The following is a 24,741-nucleotide window of genomic DNA, read 5'->3' as shown; positions in this document are numbered from 1 at the left end:
AAATCCCCATCCTGCAGCCTCCTGGGTTTGCATGCATTTTCATGTTTTACGATGTGCAAAGCCAGCTGAGTTGTAGATTATTTAAGGCATGTTAATGAGAGACAGAGGAGGAGAGAGTAATTTCTGCGCTCTCCCCGGGGAAGCCTGGGACAGTCCTACAAAGGTGTGCCATCTGCTTTGTTCCCAAGTTCAGAACATTCCGCTGACTCGGTAAACAGTAAACATTTCTGTCACGGGGAAGGCCTTGCAGAGGGGGCAGAGCTCCTCCTTCGCCCTTTCTTGCCTTCTAAGATGGAGGGAAGGCCCCAGAGGAGCTTGGCCCGTTCCTCCCCGCCCCGCCATACACACACACACACATGGCATCTGGCTCAGGAGATGGGTCCGAGGGGATGGGGCGGGGGGACTCTCTCTGCCTTCACCCAGGGTTACCGAGTCACAGGATGACAGAGCTGGGAGGGACCTTGGAGGCCATCTGGTCCAGCCCCTTCGTGTTATAGAAGAGACAATGGAGATCAAGAGAGGGAAGGGACTCGGCCAGGGATGGGGGGGACTGGATGCTGACTGACGACGCACCGAGCCGCTTTCCCTCCCTTGCCCTCCTCTCCCCCAGTCCTGCCCGTGACGTCCTGTTCGTCTGCCATTTTGGAAGCTGTGGAATGAGGAGGGAGAGAGGAAGAGAGGAACCCTGGCCTAAGGAAGGGGGCCACTTTGGGACCAGCCTCCAGAATGCGAGGGGACTTGCCATTTTCTGGCTTCTCCTGGCTCCTCCGGGCATAACGATCCCCAAGAGAACAGAGAAGGGCACCCAGAAGGTGCGTGTAGGCCACAGTAGTGGTGACTGGGCCAGCTGTCCTTAGGAGCGAATCCTGCTGGCGTTGGCTGCCTCATAAGGACCCCTGAAGCATCTTGAATGAAATTCTCAGGGACACCCAGCACAAAGGGGAATACAAGCCACGTGCAGAGGGGAAGCCACTGAGATAAGCCCACCCTTCTCGGTTTCACGGGGCTCTCCTGACAGCATAGTTAGTGTGCAGCATTCGGGCCAGAGCCCAGAAGCTTGGGCCAGCCTGCTTTCTTTCTGCGGGCCATTGACAGACAGCCTCAGAAAGGGACAGAGATCCATCTGCTGTTCCTCAGGCTTGCTGGCTGCACATCTCTCCTCCCTGGGACCGCAGCTTCCAGATTAATCATCTAGCCGGCCTTTCTGATTGGGCTAAGCAACTGCTGTGACAGGAGACCTGCTGGCTCCTTTCTGGGCGGCTCTGCCTATCTGGCGATGGCTGCCCCGCTGATCTTGGGGGCCTGGAGATGAAGCGTTTGTCTTCTACAGGGACGCTCTGGTGTTAGCCAACCCCCGGGAAGGGGCAGTGTTAGGCCCCTTGTGGCCTCACGTCCTTTCAAGCGCAGATGGTTAGGCTTTTAGGGCTAACTCAGTGGCTTTGGGAAACCGAAGATGGCATGCGTGGCCCTATTGCCCACCTCAGTTCACTTTTCTGGTCCGACTACTAGACCACATCCCCGGTCAGGAACTTGCCAGTGATGAGCTCTGAAAAATGGGAGTAACGAGAAAATGGATCCCCCCTGGGCATTTCTGGTTCTGCTCATCTAAGCAGAATTAGCCCAGGTTGGCTCTAACTCCCTGCCTGATTTTATTGGGCTATCATCTCCCGCGAGCACGAAGGAGCAGGTCACGGCGCTGACAAATTGGGAGGACCCTTGGACAAGCTAACTGTTTCCACATGTGGTGTGTGGGAAAGTCCCCCCGGTCTCTCACGTCAGCCATTCACACAGTTGGCATGAACTCTGTGCTAACTTCCAGCCTTTTCCCTCCTATCGTGAGGACCTTCTGCTGCCAGATTTGCAGAGAGAGAGAGACAGAGAGAGAGACAGAGACAGAGACAGAGAGAGAGAGACAGAGAGAGAGACAGAGAGAAAGAGAGAGAGAGAGAGACAGAGAGAGACAGAGAGAGAGAGAGAGAGAGAGAGACAGAGACAGAGAGAGAGAGACAGAGACAGAGAGAGAGAGACACAGAGAGACACAGAGAGACACAGAGAGAGAGATATCTGTTGATCTGTTTGTCGTAGCCCTCCCTGGAGTCCCGGTTGCGTTGGCTCAGGACTGAAGGTTTATCTGTTTGGAGCTGGGAGGGCACCCATTTGGGGAGGGCTACCATCGCTCACTGCCTCATCCCACGCCCATCGTGGCCCCTCTGTGCTCTCGGCCCCAGTTCTTCCTTCTGCCTACGACCTTCCAGTAAAGACCCTCTCCTACCTGTGGAGTCGGGTGGAAATGCCTTTGCTCGGCATTCAAAGCCCCCATCCTCATTTGGCCTTCTACTCTTCCAAGCTTAGCTCACAGTGAACAGCCCAGCTTGACATCTGTATTGCCAGACTTGGCCTGCCCGCTGTCACCAGAATGCCTTCCCCTCCAGAGAACCCTTGTGGGGACTCTTGTCCTATCTTCCACGCTGGAACAGCAGCTCCTGGAGGCCAGGGACTGTCTTTTACCTCTCTTTGTTTCCCCAGAGTTTAGCACAGTGCTTGGCACATAGCAAGTGTGCTTACTCGATCCTTGTTCGCTGCCCCTTTCCCATCTCCATGTCTTTGCTCATGTCATTCCTTCTACCTGACCACCTCTCCTTGTCTGCCTCTTGGCTTCCTCCTTCACAACCTTTATTGCCTTCTCCAGCTGGTGCCAAGCTCTGCCCAGGCCTCCTTCCAGTCTAGAGCCAGAAATAACCTCTGAGGTCACCTGGGCCAACTTGGTCATTGTATCGAGGAGGGACGGGAGGATCTTCTGTCTTAACGATTCTGGTTTCTTTGGTCAAACAACGACTAGTCCTAGCAACGGCTTGTTTGTCTAGTGCCACCACTTGGCCAGGCTTGGGCCACCCTGCTGGGTCTGGAGTCGGGAAAATGTATCATTTTGAGTCCAAATCTAACCTCCGATTCTTACTAGCCATGCGACCTTGGACCAGATACTTAGCCCGGTTTGCCTCAGTTCCCTCATCTGGAAAATGAGCTGGAGGAGGAAGTGGCAAGCCACTCTGGTACCTTTGCCAAGAAAACCCCAAATAGGGCCACGAAGCGTTGGGCATGACTGAAATGACTGAACAAGCACCACCGGGGAATGTCAGAGACTATGCTGGAATAAGAGTCAGGAGGCTTAGGGGTCTGCCTTTATCTGGCTGTGTGACTTTAGATGAGTCCCTTTAGCCTCTCTGGGCCTCAGTTTCCTTCTCTGGAAAAGGAAGGGATTGGACCAAATGAACTCTAAGGGCCCACCCATCCAGGGGGAGCCATTTCTAGGCAAGAACAGGTCAAGCTCTCCATGGCGGGTCAGACAGAAGCCACGTCCTAGACACTTGCATGAAGGTCTGGGCCTTTCGCTTTAGAAATCGGCCCCACGCTGATCGGCACTGGTTAGTGTCTAGAGCAGGGAAGCCCAGTGAGCAGCTCCCTGAATCGAAGAGTTACTGAACGTTTGGGTTGTGATTGTCAGTAAGTCTAGGTAGACACTGAGCCTGGGTTCCTGCTCTCTGGAAGTGTAAGGTGGGTGCAATTCAAACACACTCTCGTTCCTCAGCTGACACTAATGGCGTTAGCTAAAACAGAAGCTCTCAGGAAGCCAGTTCGAGTCGCCTCGCACATAGACGATGGCTAATCGATGTGTGTGGAAGTACATTTCCAGTAACGGTCAAGTGGAGTCCGCCGAACGTCTTGGCTAATTCCTTTTGCTGGTTGCTCACGCTGGCCTGGGCCTGACGTCCACCCGCGATGCCCGTTTGTGTCTGCAAATATGGGAGAAGCCAGTGAGTGCGTAGGGCCGCCCTGCCCCTTAGGAGGCAGTGGCAAGTGGCCAGAACCTTCTGGGATTCCATGCTCGCAGCTGAGCTTCCCGACCAGGTGGTGGTGTTGTTTCCAGCTAGGCTGGCCAGGTTCTCCAGGCCAGAGTTGCTCCACAGACCTATCTCGGTGGCTGGTGGACTCCACATCTTTTAGCTTAACCTTCTGTTGCTTTGAGATCACCTCATCCAACCTCCTTATTTGATAGATGAAGAAACTGAGGCCTAGAAGAGAAGAATTATTTGCTCGAAGCCGTTTTCAGGGAAGGGAAGGGAACAAGCATCTATAGAGCGCCTACTGTGTGCCAGACACTGTGCTAAGCACTTTTTATAAATATGATCTCACTTGAAACTCGGGAAGTAGGTGAAGGAACTGAGGCAAACAGGGTTAAGTGACTTGCCCAGGGTCACACAGCTAGTAAGGCCTGATTTGAACTCAGGTCTTCCTGATTCCAGGCCTAGTGTTCTGATCGTTGTGGCAACATGCAGCCACCCAGTCGGCTCCCTAGAGGCAATAAGGTGCTGCCGGAGGGCTTTACCTCGGGGAGGAATGTGGGCAGACTGGCTGACTCTGAGGGAGCGCTGCTTGAAGGAGAACGCTCGGGGGGCACATGAGAGTTGCCTTCAAGTCTCTGAAGGGCGACAGGTGGGACAGGGATGAACGTTGCCCTGCTTGGCTGCAGAAGGCAGAACCAGGAGCCAGCAGTATGGGGAACGTTGTAGAGAGGACAACTTTAAGGTGGCCCAGAGTGGGCTGGGCTGCCTGCGAGTTAGTGGGGAGACCTTTAGGCAGAGAGGATGGACGACCCCCTCTCGAGTGTGTCATTGGGGCGCTTCCTTTGAGAAGGCCCTTCCAACTCTCGCTTTCTGTGATTTGGGGGAACTTCCGGGCTCTTTCCACTGTTCCTCCTGTCCTCCGACTTGGAAGGTTCCCCGAGGAGGCTCAACAAACACTTCCGCCAAACGTCTCGGGGCTTGAGAGGCAGCAGAGTCAGCTTTGGAGGCGACAGACTCATGGACCCGCCCCAGGATCACCGTTCTCGTCAGCTGTGCTCAAGGGAGGGAGGGAGGATGACAGGGACGTTGACTGGGTGCCCCACGTCGAGCTAGTCTGCATGTGTCAGCACCCTGGACTTCGGGCCAATTGGGCGATCTTTTGTGGTCCTGCTGGGGGAGGAGCCTCAGAGAAGTCATCCCCGGGCCCAAGGGCATGTCATGAAAGTAAAGCTCCCAGGAGTCTAGGGCCTTCCCTCCAAGGATGGAGACTAGTCAAGTTCGCGGCCTCGTCCTCTGCAGCGCGCGGCGATTACGCCAGGGCCTCCAATGGACTATAAAGTGTGTACAGCTCATAAAAAATATAGCTCGCCCGGCTCATAAATTCCATTGAAAACAAATATGCTAACTAGAATCGTTAATGGATCATTGAATGAACGGTAATTTGATTAAAATTCGGAAGGGCTTTGGGGGAAGAGGTAAAGGGTCCCAGCTCGCTCTCTTCAGAAAGCCGGCCAGAGATGTCTGAGGGGCTGGAACTTTGGGGGGGGGGAGCATGGAGTTGGGCTTTTTTCCATGCTAGCAGGCAGGTTTCCGTTCACCTCAGGAATCCACCCGACCTGACGTGGTAGGTTCTAGATCTCAGCCACGCCCACCTCCCACTTGATGTCCTTCTGTCTCACTGCGGCCCTTGGACCCATTTGGGGAAGGGGAGATGCCCATACGATGGCAGCCCAGCCAATTGGCCTTACTCCCTGGGCTCTAGGCCAGCTGAGGGAGGGGCCGTTTTATCCCTGGGCACCTGTGAAGAACCAGGGTTTCAGGTGAGCAGGATCAGCTGCCTTTGAGTCTCCCGGTCATGAGTGGGCCAGAGAAGATTGGGCATGCGGAGTCCGGCAGAAGCCCATTTTGGGTCAGACTCCATATTCAAGCCGGCCATCGGGAGCTCTGCCTCTCTGTCTCTGTCTCCGTGTCCCATTCCTCACCCCCAGCCCTTGCCGAGGGCTCGGTCTGACCGGCTGGCATCATTGATGCTGCGCCGGGAGCCCTGCGTTCCTAACGGGAGGCCATCATAAAGTTGGACTTCTTTTGGTGAGGAGCCTCGGATCCTCCCTCGCGGAATTCTCGAGGCAGGCGCCAGGCTACTGGAATAGAACACCGGATTTGGCGTTACCAGGGAGCCTACTCCGGATACCCCGGGCAAATTCCCTCTGTTTTCCCACCTGCAAAATGGCGACAAGAATGCCAGCTTCCTGACCTCGCGAGGCTCTTGTTGGAGACGCCACATGGAATAAGGAAGCCAAAGTGCTTTACAAACTTGAAGGGCTGTCGGGACAGACGCTCGTGTCTTCGCCTTGTTCAGAGACAAATAGTCCTTGGCCAGTCATTGTTCCGCCGCCATTCTTTAATGGCCGATGCTCTGTGAGCAAGACGACTGGCAGAAAAGAGAATCGCTTTTGGCGGTCGAAGAAGAGCATCTGGATAGAAGCCCCCTGTCTGAGGCTCGTCAGAATTCCCTGGACCTGATGGCCCGGGTGGACGGGCCGCCGCCTCATTTTAGTCCCCTCCGCTGTATTTAGAGGGCCCTTCGGCAATTCACAATGTGCAGCTGGGAAACCGCACTGAAGATTTGCTGTTGCAAGAACCAAAGCACTTCACTTCCCCATCAGACAGAAGGATCCTTCCCGGGGAATGTGGAGCGCCGTATCTCAGGAGGATGCAAAATGGCAGCCAAGGGCAGGGGCTGCTGGGCTGGGCCTCTGCGGTGACTCCAGCTGTCAGGATGAGGGAAGGGCTTCATTGTACAAGGAGTTTGTCTCGCCTGTCCCCTGGAGACAGGAGCCATCTGCTGCGTGCTTTGTATAAATGAATGTACGCCCGCAGCACTGGCTTGGACCGGCAATAAACCAATCAGCAGGATTTGAACCCGTGTCTAGGAAGGTCCCAAACCTGGGGAGGGGGCTGGGATGTAGGGCGACAGACCGGATCAAAAAAAGAGGGGACTGCAAAGATCCTGGGCAGAGGGGTCGTGCCCGCCAGACTCTCCCAGACCTGACAGGGCCAGACTTAACTCCTGTAATTTGTACACCTGCAATTTGCGGATGTCTAGAGCTCGGATCTCTGGAGAATCCTTAGCTGTCTGCTCTGAATGCCTGCCTGGTGCCACATGACGCTGCTCACCACAGAGGGAGGGAGGAGACGGGCGGTGCTCCTGAGGTGGTAGCCCAAGAAGGAGGGAGGCTCTGGGCCCACCCAGGGACATTGGTGAATGGCGGCAGAGTGGAGTCTGGCATTTGGCCCTCGGCCTTGTTAATTAGGTGCTTTGATTGAAAAGGTCTTTCCTTTCACCCTACTCTAGGCTAGAATAAACAGATCTCATTTTGGTAAAGGAACAGCTTAATGAGCCAGACGAGGTAACAATATCAATAAGTATTGAGAGCAAGTTTTGCCGGGGATAACTATCATGTGGGTAATTGGATTGCTTGGGGATGAAGAAATGCCCGCGGCGGCGCCATTTGGGCTAATACATCTGCTCAGACAGGGGAGAGTGGCTAAGCACTGGCAAGGAATTCCAAAAAAGAAAAGAGAGGACCTTGGAGAGGTCTCTGGGGCTTGCTTGGGCCCTTTTGGGAAACCATTTGCCAAGGGGGCTTTTCTAGTAGCTAAAGGAGGCCCTCTGGCTGAGGCCTCTTCCTCTGTGAAATGTTGCCTGAGGCCAGCCCCCACGCCCACCCCCACCCCAGCGACAGGGCAGGCTGGGCCATCTAAATATCCGTGGGATACCAGGGCAGAAACACTGGACTTGGAAGGCACAGGGTTTGGGTTCCAATCCCAGCACAGCCATTTCTTGGCTTTGCAACCTCTGGCAAGTTGCCTCGATTTCCTTGTTTGTAAAACGGGGCCAATAACATGGGTCCCGCCTCCCTTTCGGTGCCAGAGCAGACGCTTTCAGGAGACGAGAGGTCAAAGTTTTATATCGATGTTCTGTTCTTCCCATCCATCCCAGATTGAAGATGGAGGCAAGGCTGCCCTGTCCAGGAAGATGAGAATCGGAGATGAGCTGGTGAATATCAATGGTACCCCATTATATGGCTCCCGCCAAGAAGCACTCATCCTCATAAAGGGTTCCTTCCGGATCTTGAAGATGATTGTCAGGAGGTAAGGTGTGCCCGGAGTCCCGGGCTCTGCTCGCTGGGCATCTCCAATCGGTTGGCTCCTAGTTTGAATTCGAGGAATACCTCTGCTTGAATTGGGGTTGCTAGGGGAGGGCTATGAGCCAGAAGCCAATTCTCCATCCTGACCTGAGCTCGCTCTTTCTGTTTTTTAACCCCTCACCTTCCATCTTGGAGTCAATACTGTGTATTGGCTCCGAGGCAGAAGAGTGGTAAGGGTAGGCAATGGGGGTCAAGTGACTTGTCCAGGGTCACACGGCTGGGAAGTGTCTGAGGCCAGATTGGAACCCAGGACCTCCCGTCTCTGGGCCTGGCTCTCGGTCCACTGAACTACCCAGCTGCCCCCTTGAGCTTTCTCTTTCAAATGGCCCACCATGGCAATATTTCCCCAAGACACCACGTTCTTTCCTGCCTTCTTCAGCAGAGGATATTTTCTCTGTTTGGGTATAAGCACTGCAGACTCAGTGGCACAGATATGGTCCACTTTGGCATTTCTTGGCCAATCTTGGGATTCTAATTTGTCGGTTGGTACATTCGGGATCCGGGGTTTTCCTGGGGTTGGCCTTGGGCACTCCATCTGCCGTTGGGGATTGGGACCTGTCTGGGACTAGGAGGTAAATCCTAGGGACTTGCCTGAGGCTCAGAAAGTGAAATTAGTCCATGATCAGAGGCAGAATTTGAACCCAGGTCTTCTGGACTCACAGCTCAGTACTACTGAGTGTTTTGTCATATTCTTCTTCTCGGTCCACACTCCCCAGCCACCTCCCTTTCTTTTCCTGTTCTCAGGAGAGCATTGCGCTCATCCTGTGGACTCTGCTATGGTTCATTCCCCCCCATAACTGCCCCGTCTTCTTCCCTTGTGTGGACGTCCGTTCCTGCATTTGAGCCAGGTGCCCATGGAGGGTGCCGTACACCCACCCTCTGGCTACTCTTGCTTAGATTAGTTAGAGTTTGAAGTCATCTGTGATCCAGCCAGGCCAGGATTTGCTCCACCTTTATCCGGGGTGTCCCACGTGCCAGGAATGGCCTCCTCCCTCCCCTCCGCCTCTTTAGAATGGACTTATCTTTGTAAATGTTCTTTCCTCATGTTGACAGTCAACTCCCTGAGGGCCGGAACTGCTTATTGTTTTGCTATTATAGCCATAGAAGCAGGTCCAGAGTAGGAACTTGCCAGCCTGCCACAGTACCGTCATCCCCAAGAGTGCACGCTTCCAAAGCCCGAGGAGAATATTCATGCCAAGCAGCAGCTTTGTGCCCACTGCGCGGCAGGCAGCCTGTCCCTTTGCTTCTGTGTTCTAGGACTTTGCCGAGAATCCGAGTCAAGTTCCTACCCGTGGCTTGGAAAATCCTTTGACTTGCCTTCTTTAGGAAAATCGGGCCATCGGTCCCCGGCCCTCTGTGTGGCACCTCTCCCCTGCACAGAGCCCTGGGATTATTGTTCACCATGGCATCAAGGGGGCTTCGTGCCCCTTGCCATCTCCTCACCTGTCTTGCTTTGCAGTGACCCAGGAAGGCCCATTCTCAGTCTCTTGTTCTGGCTCCTCAGATGCCCATTCAGAAGTAGGGTCGAAGCTGAGTGGGGTCCTGGAACCTGGAGAAGGACCTTCGGGGGCCATTTGGCCCTCGGCCCCCTCGGGCCCCAACAGCGTTCCTTACAAGTGCTCGAAGGCACGTCACTGCCTCCCACAACAGCCCATTGCACCGTTTGGACAGCTTGAACTCTTCCCAAGATCTTCCTTACACTGAGCTGAAATCTGCCTCTTCCCCATTGCGCCCCCCCCCCCCCCCCCAGCTCTGCCATCTGGGGCCAAGCAGAAAATGGATCGATCTGGCTTCCGTCACGTTAGGTTCAGGCCACCATTTGAGCCTGGTGAAATCAGTTCGAGTCCTGCCTTTCCTTCCCAGTCACATGTCTTCTGGAAAAAATGGGTAACTGTGCCGCCCGTGCCTTCCTTCAGATACTCGCACCGTCTTTGGGTCATTGGCCAGCATCGTCCTGGCTGCCCCAAGGGGTCGGGCTCTCCTCCTTCCCCTGGTCCTCATCACCACAGCAGCACGGGTAAGAGAAACACCCCAACCCAACGATTTGGGCTTCTTGGCATTCAGCTAAAGCTCCAGTTTGCTCTGGGTGGGGTTAATGTCCTTGACGCTTTTCTCCCTAAAGCGTCGGGCGTCATTGAAGGCACTGGCCCGGTATGGGCCAGCTCGCTATCTATCCTCCGCCTGCCCAGGCCCGGGCCTACCCGCCTGTCCGTCTGGAGCTCCCGTCCAAAGGACGGCATGCGGGCGTCACCTCTGTTTTTCATCCACTTGGTTTTTCTGCTGTGAATGTTAGACTAGCCGAGTCCCTCTAGGCTGCCAGGCTTTGTTTTCACTGAGGAGGCTCTGTGTTATTCTGGGATTCGATGTGCGAACTGGTGGAGTGGGAGGTGGTGGATGGGGAGGAAGGCTTGAAATCTGTCGTGTTAGAAACGGGGAGCCCTTCGGCCTCCAGCTCTAGACGGAATGCGATTGGATGTGCCGGAGTGGCCACTCCTCTCATTTTAGAGATGGCACCCACATGCCGGAACCTGCCCTCAAGCGCCTGTGCTGTGGGAGGCCCTCATTGGGAAGCAGGATTAGGCGAGTTCTGGGGGCTCCCCTGGCCAGAGCCACAAGGAGCAAAGAGGGTTAGCAGGGAGACCCATTCAGGCACCTTCGGAAGGGGCCGATCTGGAGGGAGTGAGGCCTCCCTCCCTCACCGGAGAGGGTCGAGCAAAGATTGGAAAGGCTCCTTAGAGGTCGTTTTACAGAAATGATAACTGAGGCCCAGAGAGGAGAAGGGATTTTTCCAGGGTTACACAGCGTCCTGAGCAAAGAGTCAAACACAGACCTTTCTGACTGTCAAACCTGCCCACTGAGCCATCCTGCCCCTCTCATTGCCCTTCTTCAGGTCTGCTTTGGAGTAACTGGCTCAAGGTGGGTGCTGCCTCTGCCATTCAACAAATGAACCCAAGTATCTGCCCCAGGAGGAGACTCTGGGCTGCTCTGGCAGGGATGAATATTTTGGGCTGAGCTCTCCCCCTTGTGGCAGGATTTAGCCCGTGCATGTTGGGTGCACCACCCACCAGGAAGGACGTCCTCATCTGTTTATTCCGAACAATTATTAGCCTCAGACATTCCCATAAGCTAAATTCTTTCCTTACCACAATAACAGTAAGGGAGAAGTATTGGTATTCCCATTTGAAAGATGAACAAACTGAGGCCTAAGGAATTTTAGTGACTTACCCAAGGTCACCTAGCTGGTAGCACAGCGGCAGAAATCATTTGGTATTACATTTTGAGCCAGAAGGGACCACAGAGGTGGAAACCGAGACCCAGATTTGGGGAAGAAGGGGTCAGAGAGTAAATGTCAGAGGCCGGATTTGAAGCCAGAACCTCCGACTGCTAATTCAGAGTTCTTTCCATGATAGCACACGACTTCTCTCCCAGTTTGGAGATGGGACTGTCCAGAGACAAATTCATCCTTCGGCCAACAGGGCAGGAGATAAAGTGTGCAGGACAGGAGCGGTCAGATCACCGCAGGGCCCTGGAGAGATCATCTAGCCCAGGCCCCTCGTTTGGCCCCAGGAGCCAAGTGGTTTGCCCAGTTCTCTACCTGCTAGAGGATGAGGGCGATGGCAGAAGACACAGGCCGAGTGACTGGGGTGGGGCTTGGGCTGATGGAGTAAAGAAGCCAGGAAAGAGAGCTACGAGGCCGCTCTGGGGGAGGGCTGGGTCAGAAGGGTCCCGAACTCCTGAAGCAATGGGGAGCCCGGGGAAGAGAAGGCAAGGGAATCGCCCAAGGCCACTCGCATGAGTTGGAAGTGTCAGACCTGCCGACTCCCGAGCCGGACCTCCTCCCGCTGTGCCAAGCTGCCTGCCATCGCCCCGGGTCCTATGGAGATCATGACTCGTGCCACCGTCCCTTTGCACAGAGCTGCCCAAAGCATCTCGCCCAAGTGTTGTTGCTAAGGAGGATTTGGATGAAACGAGGGAAGACGGAGCGGGGTACACAGCAGGTGCTTCCTAAGTGCCTACACCACTGAGGTCTACTGGTCTGATTACGGCGATCGCACGTGCTGTGTAAATCTCTGACCTGCTCCCTGTCTAGGCCCCGCCCCCAGCATCCCCTCCCCGGCTCTTGCTTTGCCAAGGCCCAAAGCTGGTTTTAGTCAATCAGTCGTCAAGGAGCATTGATGATGCGCCAAGCACTGTGCTGAGTGCTAGGGATACCGAAAGAGGCAAAAGACAGTTCCCTGCCCTCAAGGGGCTTACAGTCCACCAGAAGAAACAACATGCAAACGGTTCTCTGTATTGCCCGAGCCAGAGAGAGGATCAACAGGAATAACCAACAGCTGGAAGGGGGCAAGCACCAGGCCTGGAGTTGGGAAGATTCACCTTCCCGAGTTCTAGTCTGGCCTCAGACACTTCCTGGCTGTGTGACCCTGGACAAGTCTCTGGGTCCTCCTCCGTCAAACGAGCTGGAAAGGACATGGCGAACCACTCCAGGATCTTTGCCAAGAAAGGCCCAAATGGGGCCATGAAAAGTTGGGTACAAATGAAAAATGACTTAACAACCACAGCAGGGACCTACCCGGGAGGAGGCTGTTAAGGCAGTGAGGACCCGAGGTCTCCGAGCAGCAGGATTTGCCGTGAGAGGGGGCGGGGGCACAGGGATGATGCCAGGGGCCGAGGGCAGAATGATCCGGCCTCTCTGCAGACGTTCCTGATCCTGCCTGAGCTGGCTGGCCTGGCCCAGAGCCCCTCCTCCTGGCTAAAGCCCCGTGACGTGACATGTGCCACCTTGTGAATGACAGGCTCCCGGCTCTCCTCATTTCCTCTCCTACTGGATTTAGTCTTTAGGGTACTTCCAGCTCTCAGCCCTTTCGGGAAGGCCTGGGCGACCTGACACGCCGAGAGGCCAATTAAACCTTTCACACCCAGCCAGGTCCTGCTGGCTTCTCTCCATCTACTTCCTTATTCTCAAGCAGACCCCCCCATTTCCAGCCTCCCCTCTCCAGGCAGTGATCTGTCTGCAGCCCATTGGATCTGGGTTGTGCTGGTTGGCTGCTTTTTTTTAGCTCACGGGCCCAGGAACAGCACGGGCAGGACTAGGAAGGCCCAGTTTCTATGAACAATAAAGGGAGGCCCGTTTCATCATATAACGAAGGCCCGGGCTCTGTGTGGAAACCCATCAGGCTTGGGACGGGCCTCCAAAAGACAGGGCCTGGGAAAAGGTGAGAGGAATCCCGCACGGCAGGCCCCAGAGAGAGCGGGGCCAGGGCAGTGTCTGCTCCGCGGGGCTCAGACCCGTCTTTGTCCCCGGCCCTCGGCTTCCAGTCCCGAGAGCCAAAGAGGAAGCGTCTGCTCGGCCCCCTCTCTCTGCCTGTGCTGGAAACTCCAAGCCAGAACCCAAACAGTCCCCGCGTGCGCGGAACATCTATCCTGTCGGCAAGAACAGTGTGGCACGATGAGGGAGAGGATGGGGGTTTCAGGACTTCCTACCTCCTCACCCCTGGGCATACGCATTAGGAGGCGTGTAAACACATAAATGAGGAGGCGATGCCCAAGAGGATATGCCAACAGGGTGCACAAGGAGGAGCTGGAATAAGATTATTCTCATTTGCCAGCCGAGGACATTATGTCTCAGAGCTCCTGGTGACTCACAGCTGGAGCCGGGACTTGAACCCAAGGCTCCCAGTGCTCCAAGCGTGAGGGAGGATGGGAAGTGAAAAGGGCCTCCCATGGGGGCTGGGGGGTGGGAGGCCGCCCAATCCATACTTGACTCATCAGTGAGCTCTTCCCCAAAACAAGTAGGGGGATTAACCGAGTCCTCAGTTTTCAGGAGGTGCCGGTGGTAGTAGGATGCAGTGTGGCTTTGGGAGGCTCAGCATTCTGATCTGGAAAGGGAGGTTGGCTCGCCTGATTCTCTTAGGAGAGGCAGATTTAGATCAGATGTCAGGAAAGGCTTCCCAACCCCAGAATCCGGTCCCGGGTGGGATGGGCTCGGCCTCACCGGAGGCCTCTAGCCATAGCGGGGCGAGGCTCTAGGAGCTTCCTTCTGGAGAGGTATTGGCCAAGATGGCTGCTAAGGTCCCTGGTAGCTCTCACAGGCTGTGATTCTGCAGGGCCAGGCAGGGCTGGGTCAGTTCAAAAAAGGGGCCTCCTGCTTCCGGAGATGCTCCAGGCAGGGGTGAAAAGCTTGTCTGGAAATGGGCCTCAAGATGCAGCTACCAGGGAAGGGAGGAAGGAGGGCCGTTATCTGGAATTGTCCGGTTCGGAGGCTGAGGCCTTGTCATCCTAGAGCACAGGCCAGTAGGTGCCACTGCAGAGCACTGAAGAATCTACCTTAGCTTGGGGAAAGCAGCACTCCAGGCAGAAAGAACCGGTTCCCACTGGGCCTCCTCCCCTGTTGCTGCTGGCCTGCCCCACCCTATTTCTTCTAGCCTGCTTGCTCTCCCCTTCTTGCTGTTGGCCCGCCTGTACCTTGTTGCTGCTGCCCTGTCAGGCCCCCATTGCTGCCGGTGTGCCCCCTGTGACCCTTCTGGCCTGCCCGCCTTGGGCTCCTTTACTCCCAGCACTCTGTGCTCCGGCCTCTTCGTGGCGTGGCCAGAGTTCTTTCCTGTGGCTGCTTGGGCTTCTTCCCCGACCTCAAAGCCCCCTTGAGTCCTGCGTCTCTCTCTCCCACTCTCCCTGACTCTGGGCCATCTCTTGCCTTGGAGCCCAGCCTCTGCAGGAAGCCTTTCTCAAATCCCCTTCCTCCCTGTGCCTTCCCTCTGGTCACACTTTCCTCCTGGCCCTCTATATGGTGCGTGTGCGTGCGTGCGTGCGTGTGTGTGTGTGTGTGTGTGTGTGTTGCGGGGGGGTGTCTCTCCCCTGACAGCCTGGGAGTTCCTTGAGGGCATGGCCGGACTGCCATTTCCCCCCTTTCTATCCGCAGTGCTTAGCCCAGTGCCAGGCACACGGCGGGCGCCGGCCCTCGTCCTGCGGGCCTTGTTGCTTTGGACTCTTGCACCTCGGCCTTCCAGCATCCTCTTCCATCACGGCCCTCTAAAGAGGAAGCCTCGGGGGCGCAGGGGGCTGCCTTTCATCTCTGGGCGTCTCTCCTGGTGCCTTCAGATGGAGACGATTGTGAGATTAGTCTCCCCTGATCCCCTGCCTGCCTACTCAGTTGCTGGAGCCTGTGAATTCTAACCCGCCATCCTCTCTTCTGTTTACATAGCCTCTGCCCTCCTTTAGGCACACAGCACCTCTCACCCGGACCGTTGCATTGGCCTTCTGGTTGGTCTCTCTGCTTATAATTTCTCCCCCATCGCTTATTCATCATCCACCCAGCTCCCCAGAGGATAGGTTGAGAACACGAGCTGATCACGGCCCTCATGTGCTCCGCAGTCTGCGTTGGCTCCCTAGAGCCTTCGGGCTAAAATACAAATCCTTGGGCTGGCACTGAACACCTTCTCCACATGGCTTCCACCTAGCCTCGTTCCTGTTACTTTCCACCTTCATACGTCTGGACCGACCTCTGACTTCATTTCGCCCTTGGAGAGTCTTTTCTAAAAGGCAGCTCGTCTCAGTTCTGAGCTCCCTTTCCCTCTGCAGATGGCTGGCGTCGCCTTTATAGACTGGACTGGCTTAGCCTGGGGATGCCGGCTCTTCCCCCAGAGGGCAGGGGCCACTGGATTTCCTTTCTGTGTCCTCCGTGGCACGGTGGTGTGCACTTGACGGGTGCTCGATCAGTGTATTTGTTGATCTGCTTTTGTAAGACGGTGCTCAGTTTACCTAGAGTGAAGGAACTGTGTTGGCCCAAGGCCTTGCGAGTGCCCTATGGTAACAGGCTTCGTTGGAGAGGCCCCACTCTACAGAGACGAGGTCCTGGGCTAGGATCCCAGCAATCCTATGAGAGGGACTTGGGCTCAGCCACGTTGTACTGGTCTGGGCATTGGGGATCCAAGAATGAAACGTGGCCCAGCGCCCGCCCTCCAGGACTTTCCTGTGAGCTTCGGGATGGGGGCTCACACACGGTCCAAGCTTAGGCCCTCAAGGGAACCTGGTAGAACGGAAACTCCCCGAGGCCAGGGACTGTTTGTCGTTTTGGTTGTTTTTGGTCTAGTGGGCCATGTGCCGGACGTGGCTTTATCCGAGAGACCCGTTTCCCAATCCTTTCTGATACTTAACTAGCAGTGGGAGTCACTGGACCTCTGTACGCCTCACAGGCCGGAGGAAACTGTCATCCCTTCTTCTCTCCTCTCCAGAACAATGGGCCTGGCTCGGTGACCCTGGGGGAGAGGCTCCATCTTTCTTAGCGTTGTTTACCTCATCTGTACAATGGGGAGAATAATGTCTGGCTTTACTCTCTCATTTTATAGATGAGGAAAACTGAGACCTGAGCTTTCATAGGCAACAGGAAGTGATAAAAGTAGGATTTGAACCCAAGACTTCTGACTCCGGAGCCAGCCGTCCTTCCCTTACTACTTAGCGGGGTTGTTGGAAGGCTTCCGTTCAGTGGTGTATGCGAAGTGCTTTGTAAGCCTTGGAGGGCCCTCTAAATGGCTGCGGTTGTTATTTTGTGCCTGTCACGCAGTTTGCTCTCTCGGTCGAATGTGGCAGTGCCTAGTTAGCTCCTCAGCCACGGAGGAGTCCTCGTGGAGATGCAGGTGTCCAAATCGATGAAGATGTCAAATGGAGATTTGTGAGGCTAGTCTAAGAGCCCCTGAAGACGGGCGGCAGGGAAACCGCCAGGAGAGGGAAAGCAATGGCTTCCGAGAGGGGGGCACATTCGTCTGTGCCACTGTCAGATAGCAGCAGACGAGCTCCAAACCCACCGAATGCTCCGAGGAAGCTTCTCGCCTGGCTTTAGGAGGGCAGGATCCTGCCGCGAGAGGAGAGGGGGGTGTACCCCGCGGTGCTTGGCCCCAGGGGGCACGATGGGGAGTCACGGGAAAGAATTAGGCTAGAGATCAGCAACGATTTCCTAATGATGACGGCCAGCACAGTCAGAGCGCGGAACGGGGTGCTTTGGGAAAGACGGAACTCCCCCTCGCTGGAGGGCCGCAAGTAGAGGCCAGGCACCGACTTACTGCGAAGGGGACCTCACTCCTCGTCAGGTGCCGCCGAGCCTAGGGAGCTTCCGACGGGACACGTGTAGGGCTCTGCTAGGCTTCGGCAAAGGGGCACCCTTCCAGAGGGAGGAGGGGAATCTGCCTGACACCCAGCCGAAGATTGTGGAGAGGCGGCGGCACCGGAGAGAAGGGGGCAGAGAAGGAGATCAAATGGAGCAAAATGGCTGTCTGCACAGACTAGCAGGGGGTCCAAAGCCGGCCTTGTAGGAGAATTCTGAGATCGCCGGCCAACCTCCTCGGGGGAAGTAGTGGAAATCCTACGGTCTGAATCATTCTGTTCCGCCAGAGGACAATGGATGCACTTGAAAATACCCCCTTACATAATGGAAGGAGAGGCCCCGCTCGGTCCCCAAGGGATGGACTGGATGTGACCTCAGAGGCTTTTCCTTTTCCAACGGGTCTGGAAAATCCTTGGCGATCGTTTTTGCCAGGTGACTAAAGCTTGAGTGGAACACGGGGATGTAACGGCGGGCATCGAGATGGCACCAAATAGGGTGGGGCGGCCAGACGCTCTGGCTTCAAGGGGTGGTCAGGCCCCGAACGGTGGCCGCCCTGGGAAGGGCGCCCATCAGAAATGCACAATGGCTGGCCTTGCCTGGTGCCACGGTCCAATCCCAACAGAAGATGAGCTGATAAGGAAGCCGGTGTGGAGAGTTCCTTCCAGACCAGGATACGAAACGGTTCACATTTGCCAGACCAGAGCATGGTATTTGGGGCTGCAGCAGGGGTCTTTGCCATCACTTTGGGCCTTTACTTCTTGCAGATGGCACTTTTGTTAACCTCTCCAGAAACGGGTCTGCAATTTAGACATGCTGCCAACAGGAGGCAGTAGTGAGCCACGGCTGGAGAGTCCCAAGAATGAGACTTGAGACCCAGGAGGTTCAACTAGTAAATGAGACGGTTCTTCTAGAACAACGTTGAAAGAAAACGAAGGCTTAAGGTACAGTCTGGTACCTTTCCTGCTCGCCCCGACTGCTAGCTGGGGACCTCCCGGAAGCCCTTCGGCAGTGGGCCGCTTTCACCCTCTGGACTCGTCCCAGCGAGGCATCCCCGGGCTGCTCGGCTCTCAGTCTTCTCTGTCTAAGCCACAAGCATCCCTGCAACGTTCTTCCTTCCCTTTGTCTGCGTTTGAGAGAGGAGGGAGAGACCACGACTGCTACCAGAGAAGGGAGCGGCGCTGCCCCCCCGACTGCACCCCCACGGCCTCGCGTGGGCTTCGCTAGAGGGAAGGGCGTGCGGGGCGGGGGGCTCCCTGGACTCCCCGGGGCTGCTTCCCCGACACCCAGAGTTCTCCCCAAACCCCTTACATGGAACAGAACGTCGTGGACGACACTGAAACTTTGTTATATCATAACAACTAAAGAGGGATGTGCGGAGCTCGCCGAGGGTCCGGAGGAGCGCCAGCACGGTGATTAATGGAGAGGAAAATGGGCCCCTGCAAGACATTTGAAGATAATAGAGATTATTCACCCCGGAGAGGAGCTCTCCGAGCTTTGAAATGAGCTGAGCTGGGGTTGGGGAGGGCTGAGCGGAGGCTCGCTTGACCCTTCTGCTGGCTGCTCCGGCGTGACCTCCACCGAGACGACGGCCAACTCCAAATAAGACGGAATCAGATCTTCGGGTCATCGCTCGAGTTGGGGGTGTTTGTTTACAAGAAGCCAGGAAGGGGCCACTTTACTAAGTGGGTTCATCCTTTACATCCCGCTTTGGGGGGCCTGCAGTTCTCTGGCAGTCGAGTAGTTAACAAGAAAAGCAGGCTCAGGCCTAGCCCTACTTAGCCTCCCATCCCTTCTTCTGCCGCCTCCTGGGCCTCCCCCTCCTGCTGGGCCCCACCGCCTCCTGATCCCCCCTCCTTGCTGAGTCCCACCACCTCCTGGTCCCCCTCTCCCTGCTGGGCCTCACCACTTCCTGGTCCCACTGTCTCTACCGAGCCCCACCGCCAACTAGTCCCTCTCTCCCTGCTGTGTCCCACTGCCCCCTGGGACCCCCCTCTCCAGCTGTCAGCCCCTTTCCCTGTCCAGGTCAGGCACACTTCCTTCCTGTTGGGCAGTTTTCTTTTTTTTTTCTAGAAATTATATTTACACAGATTGACCATTCTAGAAAAAAATGGGCTTTTGATAGACACGGAAAATGGCAACCAGCTGCTCATAATAATAATAAAAATAATTCTTACAAATAAACTTGGGAGGCCCCAGGGTGCAGTGGGAAGGGGGCTGCTGGCCTTGGAGCCAGAGACCTTGGAGTTGAATTCCAGCTCTGTTCCTTATTATCTCTGCGACCTTGGCCCCAGCCCTTCCCTTTTTGGGCCTCAGTTTCCTTCTCCAAAGCTAGCTCCTCGCCCCACCCCTAAACTTCCCAGCAGATGCGCTCCAGCACAGAGGGCCCACCTTGGAAAGAAGGCCTTTGAATCTTTCCTCTTGAATTAATCACTGGCCCTGACAGGGAGACGCAGGGATGAGTTTGCATTTGGCTAGGGCTCTTCAGAGGATTTGTAATAGAGGCGGTGGCGGCGGCGGCGGCAGCAGCAGCAGCAGCAGCAAGACGGGCTGCCCTCTGGAGATGGGGCCTGCTTAACCACTGCCACCCGGTCCCATCTGTCCGTCTCCCCAGATGCCCGAACACCCCCACCGTGTGTGCATTGCGGTGGCCCTGCAGCACAACAGGGAAGACCTTTGGGGATCATTAAGGCCAACCCTTTTATCCTGCAGAGGAGGAGCCCAGGGCCCGGAGAGGGGAGGGGACTTGGCCAAGGTCATACAATGAGTAGATGGCACAGGTGAAAGGCAGGCCCAGGCATTCTCTTGAGCTTAGCCCGCAGTGGTGCTCAGGGACCAGAATTCCGGCCAGCAGCCTCTTGGGACTCCGCTTGAGCCCGGCACGATGGTGCCTGTACTCACCTAGAAAGTTGGCAGCCGAGGAACATGGCCAGGGAAGAATGTCATTGAGGGCTTGCTACTGAGGCAGGAAGACCCATTGACAGCCTTAGACCTCTCCTCCTTTGGCCTCCAAGTTAGGCCGGGCTAGGCTGGGCAGCCTGGAAACTTGGAGAGCAGTTTGTCCAATTCAGAGCTGAAAAGTGACTTACCCAAGGTCACACACATGATCAGTGGCAGAGCTGAAATTTGAAGCCAGCCCGCCAGACCTCTAAATCCGGAGTAGCCAGCAGCTGTTGGCATCCCGCCCTTTGCCCCTTGCTTCACGTCTCTGGGCTCTCCAGTAGATCTTTCCAGAGTTCCTCTGGTAGGGTCAGGACTGATCATGGATCACAGATGATGTAGCACCCCGTGTTTGGGTGTGTATGTGTGCCCCTTCTTCAGCTCTAGGCGATCTCTGGAAACCTCCCGTAGTACTGGAGCTGGGATTTAGCCGAGCGCCAGCCTTCTTCCTGCCTTCTTTGCCAGGGGCAGAGGCTGGATGGCTCAGTGGGCATTTGAATCATAAGGCTGTTTCTGAGAAACACCCTTTGTGATTGCACTGCTAGTAATCAGGAAGTGATACCTCAGGAGGCTCTAGTGTGGGACACAAAAAGAGCCCCAGCTGTGGAGTCAGAGGACCCAGGTTCAAATCTTGGCTGTCACTTCCTCCCTGACCAAGGCTTTGGATTGGATGGCCTCTCAGGTTCTTTCTGGCCCCAAATCTCAAAGCCTTCTCGGTGGCCAAAGCTCACTTCTTGCTTTCCTCTTTCCTCTTCTCGCTGCTCTGCCGTAGCCAGCCCTGCTTTCCGGCCTTCCTTGGCTACTCGGGCCTCACGCGATGACTTTTCTTTGGCCTTTGGCCTCTGAGGGGTTTTGTCATCTCTCAGCGAAGCTGCCTTTGACCCCAGGCCTGCTGAGCCCAAGTGGCCATCGCCTGCTGCTGCCATGAAGTCTGACCCTGGCGGCGTGCAGGACTCAAGGCGGCGCTCAGATTTATGGCAAGCGAGCGCTTTTTCTATGAGCACCCCATGAATGGGAGTCAAGTTGAGCTCTGTGATCCTCGGGGCTGCCGACATTAATTTCCCATACCTTTGAGAGGTCGGTTCTTCGATGACTCCATGAGCTCATCGGTGCGGTCCGTGGCCCTTGGCATGCTTCCATCTTACGATCTTCCTGAGCCCCGCCATGATAAATCTGCCCGGCGTGCCCGGTGAGCCCTTCCCCTGGCCCTTGTTGAGGCAGAGGCCTTGTGGAGAGCTCTGCCACATGAATTTAGGGAGCGAGCCCTCATTCCCGGGACGTGACCACAAGGAAGCTTTCAACGCCGATGCCTGGCACGTTGTTGTCCAGTCATTTGAGGTGTGTCTGTCCGACTCTTCAGGACCCCATTTGGGCTTTTCTTGGGCAGAGATACTGGAGAGGCTTGCCACTTCCCTCTCCAGCTCATTTAACAGAGGGGGAAACTGAGGCCAGCAGAGTTGGAAGTGACTTGCCCAAGTGTCTGAGGCTGGATTGGAACGTTGGTGGACAGATTGAGGAGCCGCCTGCTTACTTGATAGGATCTCATATTCTCATACTGGCATGCTCGAGGCATCATTGGCAGGGGCCTGCCGGGCACGAAGCTCCCAGTGGCCCTCTGGGTTATGGGGCATTTTGATCTCCTGGGAAAAGCTGTGTGTTCCCCAAATGGGGCTTGGCAGTCAGAAGCTGCCCAGTGTGTTGTTGTCTTTCTCCTGTAGAATTCTGGGCCGCTGAGGGCAGGGACCGCCTGACCTGCCTGCATTTAGACCCCTAGCACTCGGCACAAGGCCTGGCAGCAGCCAAGCTGTGCTGGATGATCAGGGGCTTGCCACAAGGCCCTGTTTGGCATCCCTTCGTTCCGCTTTGGGAAAGTGCAGACAGAGGCGAACTGAGTCCCCAGTTAGACGCTCCCTCTCCCCGCTCTTGGCCCCCTCAGCTGGGTGCTTCACAGCCTTCCTGCCTCCTCACCAAAAGACCAGAAACCAAAAGCAGAAGCCAACAAGGCAGAAAGTGAACCAAGCGAAAGTAAAAGTGAAAGCAAAAGAGCCAGGAAGGCTGCCTGGGGGTGGCAGAACTGCAGAAACCAATAAGGGGTTGGGGGCAGCTGGGTGGCTCAGTGGATGGAGAGTCAGGCCTAGAGATGGGAGGTCCTGGGTTCAAATCTGGCCTCAGATACTTCCCAGCCGGGTGACCCTGGGCAAGTCCCTTGACCCCCATGGCCCACCCTTACCACTCTTCTGCCTTGGAGCCAACACACAGTATTGACTCCAGGACGGAAGGTGAGGGGTTAAAAAAAAGAAACCGATAAGGGGGGCTACTGTACCCAGAAGTGAAGGACAATCTAGAAGAAAAAAAGAAAAAATCAAGACCGTTCGAAGAAAATATACGCACCGGGCAAGCAAAACCTGTGGATCTCCAAGGTAGGCTACATAGAGATAACCTAAGCATCGTGGGCCTCCCAGAAGATCCGTGTTGTTTTTCCTGATGTCAAGGGGACCAGAAGCCATACCAGCTGAAGGCGAAGCGAAGGAAGTGGGAAAGCCCCCGAGTAGAGGGTTCAGAGGGACCTCAGGAATGATGTGCTCCAACTCCTTCACTTTGGAGACGGGGAAATCAAAGTGTGTCACCTACTAAGAGAGCCGAGACTTGAACCTAGGTCATCCGATGGAATGACTTGTTTCCATATCTCTCCCCTGAGTGACTTTGGGCTTTAGGGAGGATGCTTTGTATCAAAAAGAAATCAAGGCACATGATACATTCAGAGGAAGCTTGTTTGAAAAAGAATTAAGAAAGCGCCAACTAGGTGGCTCAGTGGATTGAGTGCCGGGCTAGGAGTAGGGAGGTCCTGGGTTCAAATTTGGCCTCAGACCCTTCCTAGCTACATGACCTTGGGCAAGTCACATTGCCTAGCCCTTACCACTCTTCTGCCTTGAAAGAAAGCCTCAAGATTTAGGTGTGGTTCTTTGCCCAATGATCCCTTAGGAGCCCGTTTGTACCATCCTCTTTGCCCACCAGCCACCCGAAGTGTGACTTCGTGCAACTCTTGGCCACATGTTCTTTTTGTAATTTCTAAAACATTGTCTTTTCCCCCCAACGGCATGGAAAACAGTCCAAGCATATTGAGCCTGGAATGCTCTCTGTACATCCCTGCGAGGCTAAGCAATCTCGTGTCGATTTTACCTGTGCAAAATCATGTAAAACATTTTCCCGTCTTAATCCTTTTGTGGAGGGAAAGTCAAACAAAATAAAAGAAAGAAAGCGAACAAAGTCGGGCCCGTGTTCTTGACCTCAAACCTCAAGCCGCCTCTCTGGAGCTTATTGCCATCGCCCCTCGCTGCGCCCTTCGGGGCCGAGCACACCAAGGCTAGGCCCTCTTCTAGGGTGGTTTCTTAAGTTGTCTCTTCTCCGGGTTTACGATTTCCACTTCCTTCACTTGGCCTTCATGTGGCATGGCTTCTGGTCTCCTCCATATTAGGTTTGGATGCTCTCTGGGAGCTTCAGTGGAGTCAGAGGACCTGAGTTCAAATTCTGGCTCTGCCATTGACTACCTGCGTGACCCTGGCCACGTTTCTTCTCTTCGATGGACCTCAGTTTCTGTATCCCTAAAATGAGAACATTGAACTAGAACCCATCCAAAGGCCCTCCCCTCGGGAGATCCGCGACGCTACGACTCTTACGGTGCTCTCGAGCCGTTAGCTCTCTTTCACGGCCCTTCCTAGACCAGAGCCACCCAGAAGCAAGTGAAGCCTGACGGAGGAGGAGGAGGAGGAGGCCGAAGGGCCAGCAGCCTGGCTCCCGGGGCCTGACTCGGATGGAAGATAGCAGAAGCGTCTGTGGCAGCACTAACGCGTCGCTGTCTGCAGCCCGCCCAAAGCCCGGGGTCTTTAGCGTGCGAGCTGTTCTGTGGCCGTGCCCCCATCTTGTACTTGCGAAACTCATTTCTTAAAGCAAGTGGAAGACTTCAGAGTCGTCCCCGTGCAGTTGGAGCTCATTAAATGCAGCCCGTTGTGGGAGCTCATTGTAATCTTCTTCGACTTCCACCTCCATCACCCAGCACATTCACTATCCCAACTGGGCCAGGGCCATCTGCAAGTTTAATAAGCATCCAGTTTCTGCGGTTATCGATTAAAATGGCGAACCCCTCCGACCCCCAAGTGGCTGTGACGCGAGATCAGAGCTCTGTGACTTGGGCCTTGGGCAAGTTCATTTACTTCTCCGCACCTTAGTTTCCTCATCTGCTAAAAAAGTATTTGGGGGGGGGGTGCCTGTAGCACCGACCTTGCTTAACTGCTGTAAGGGTCCCGTGAGACCATGGGCGGGCAGGCTAGAGAAGGCGGCTCTCTGGAGTCTTTCTTAAAGAGATGGAATTGAAAATGCGATTGTTTTCATTGCTCCCCAGTCCGAGGGAGGAATTCTCCAACCAGGATATCGGGTTTCCTGTTTCCTTTCTGGTCCTTTGCTACCATGCTTCCTGTGGGCTTGGACGGTGTGTGTGTGTCTGTTTTGGAGAAGGCCGTGGTGAGGCTGGAAAAAAATGGTGAGGGGCAAGACCATCCGAGAGAACCATTGCCGCCGCAAGCGACGTTGGCGAAGTGCCAGACCCTGGATGAGGCGTAGCCCAACATTTATACCAAGCACTTGGGGGGGGGGGGGG

The 24,741-nt window shown here is 55.3% G+C and overlaps 1 protein-coding gene across 1 annotated transcript in view; it reads left to right on the top strand.

Moving 5' to 3' along the window:
• The window catches only part of SHROOM4 (shroom family member 4), a 129,242-nt gene that overhangs the window by 59,067 nt on the left and 45,434 nt on the right, over positions 1 to 24,741 (top strand). The window contains exon 2 of the mRNA XM_044682496.1: positions 7,846 to 7,997. Coding sequence (XP_044538431.1) covers positions 7,846 to 7,997 — 152 coding nt within the window. The remainder of the gene's footprint in view (positions 1 to 7,845; positions 7,998 to 24,741) is intronic.

Source organism: Gracilinanus agilis, chromosome X, assembly GCF_016433145.1.
Source record: "Gracilinanus agilis isolate LMUSP501 chromosome X, AgileGrace, whole genome shotgun sequence".
Taxonomy (NCBI): domain Eukaryota; kingdom Metazoa; phylum Chordata; class Mammalia; order Didelphimorphia; family Didelphidae; genus Gracilinanus; species Gracilinanus agilis.
This window is presented reverse-complemented; position numbering and strand designations above follow the sequence as displayed.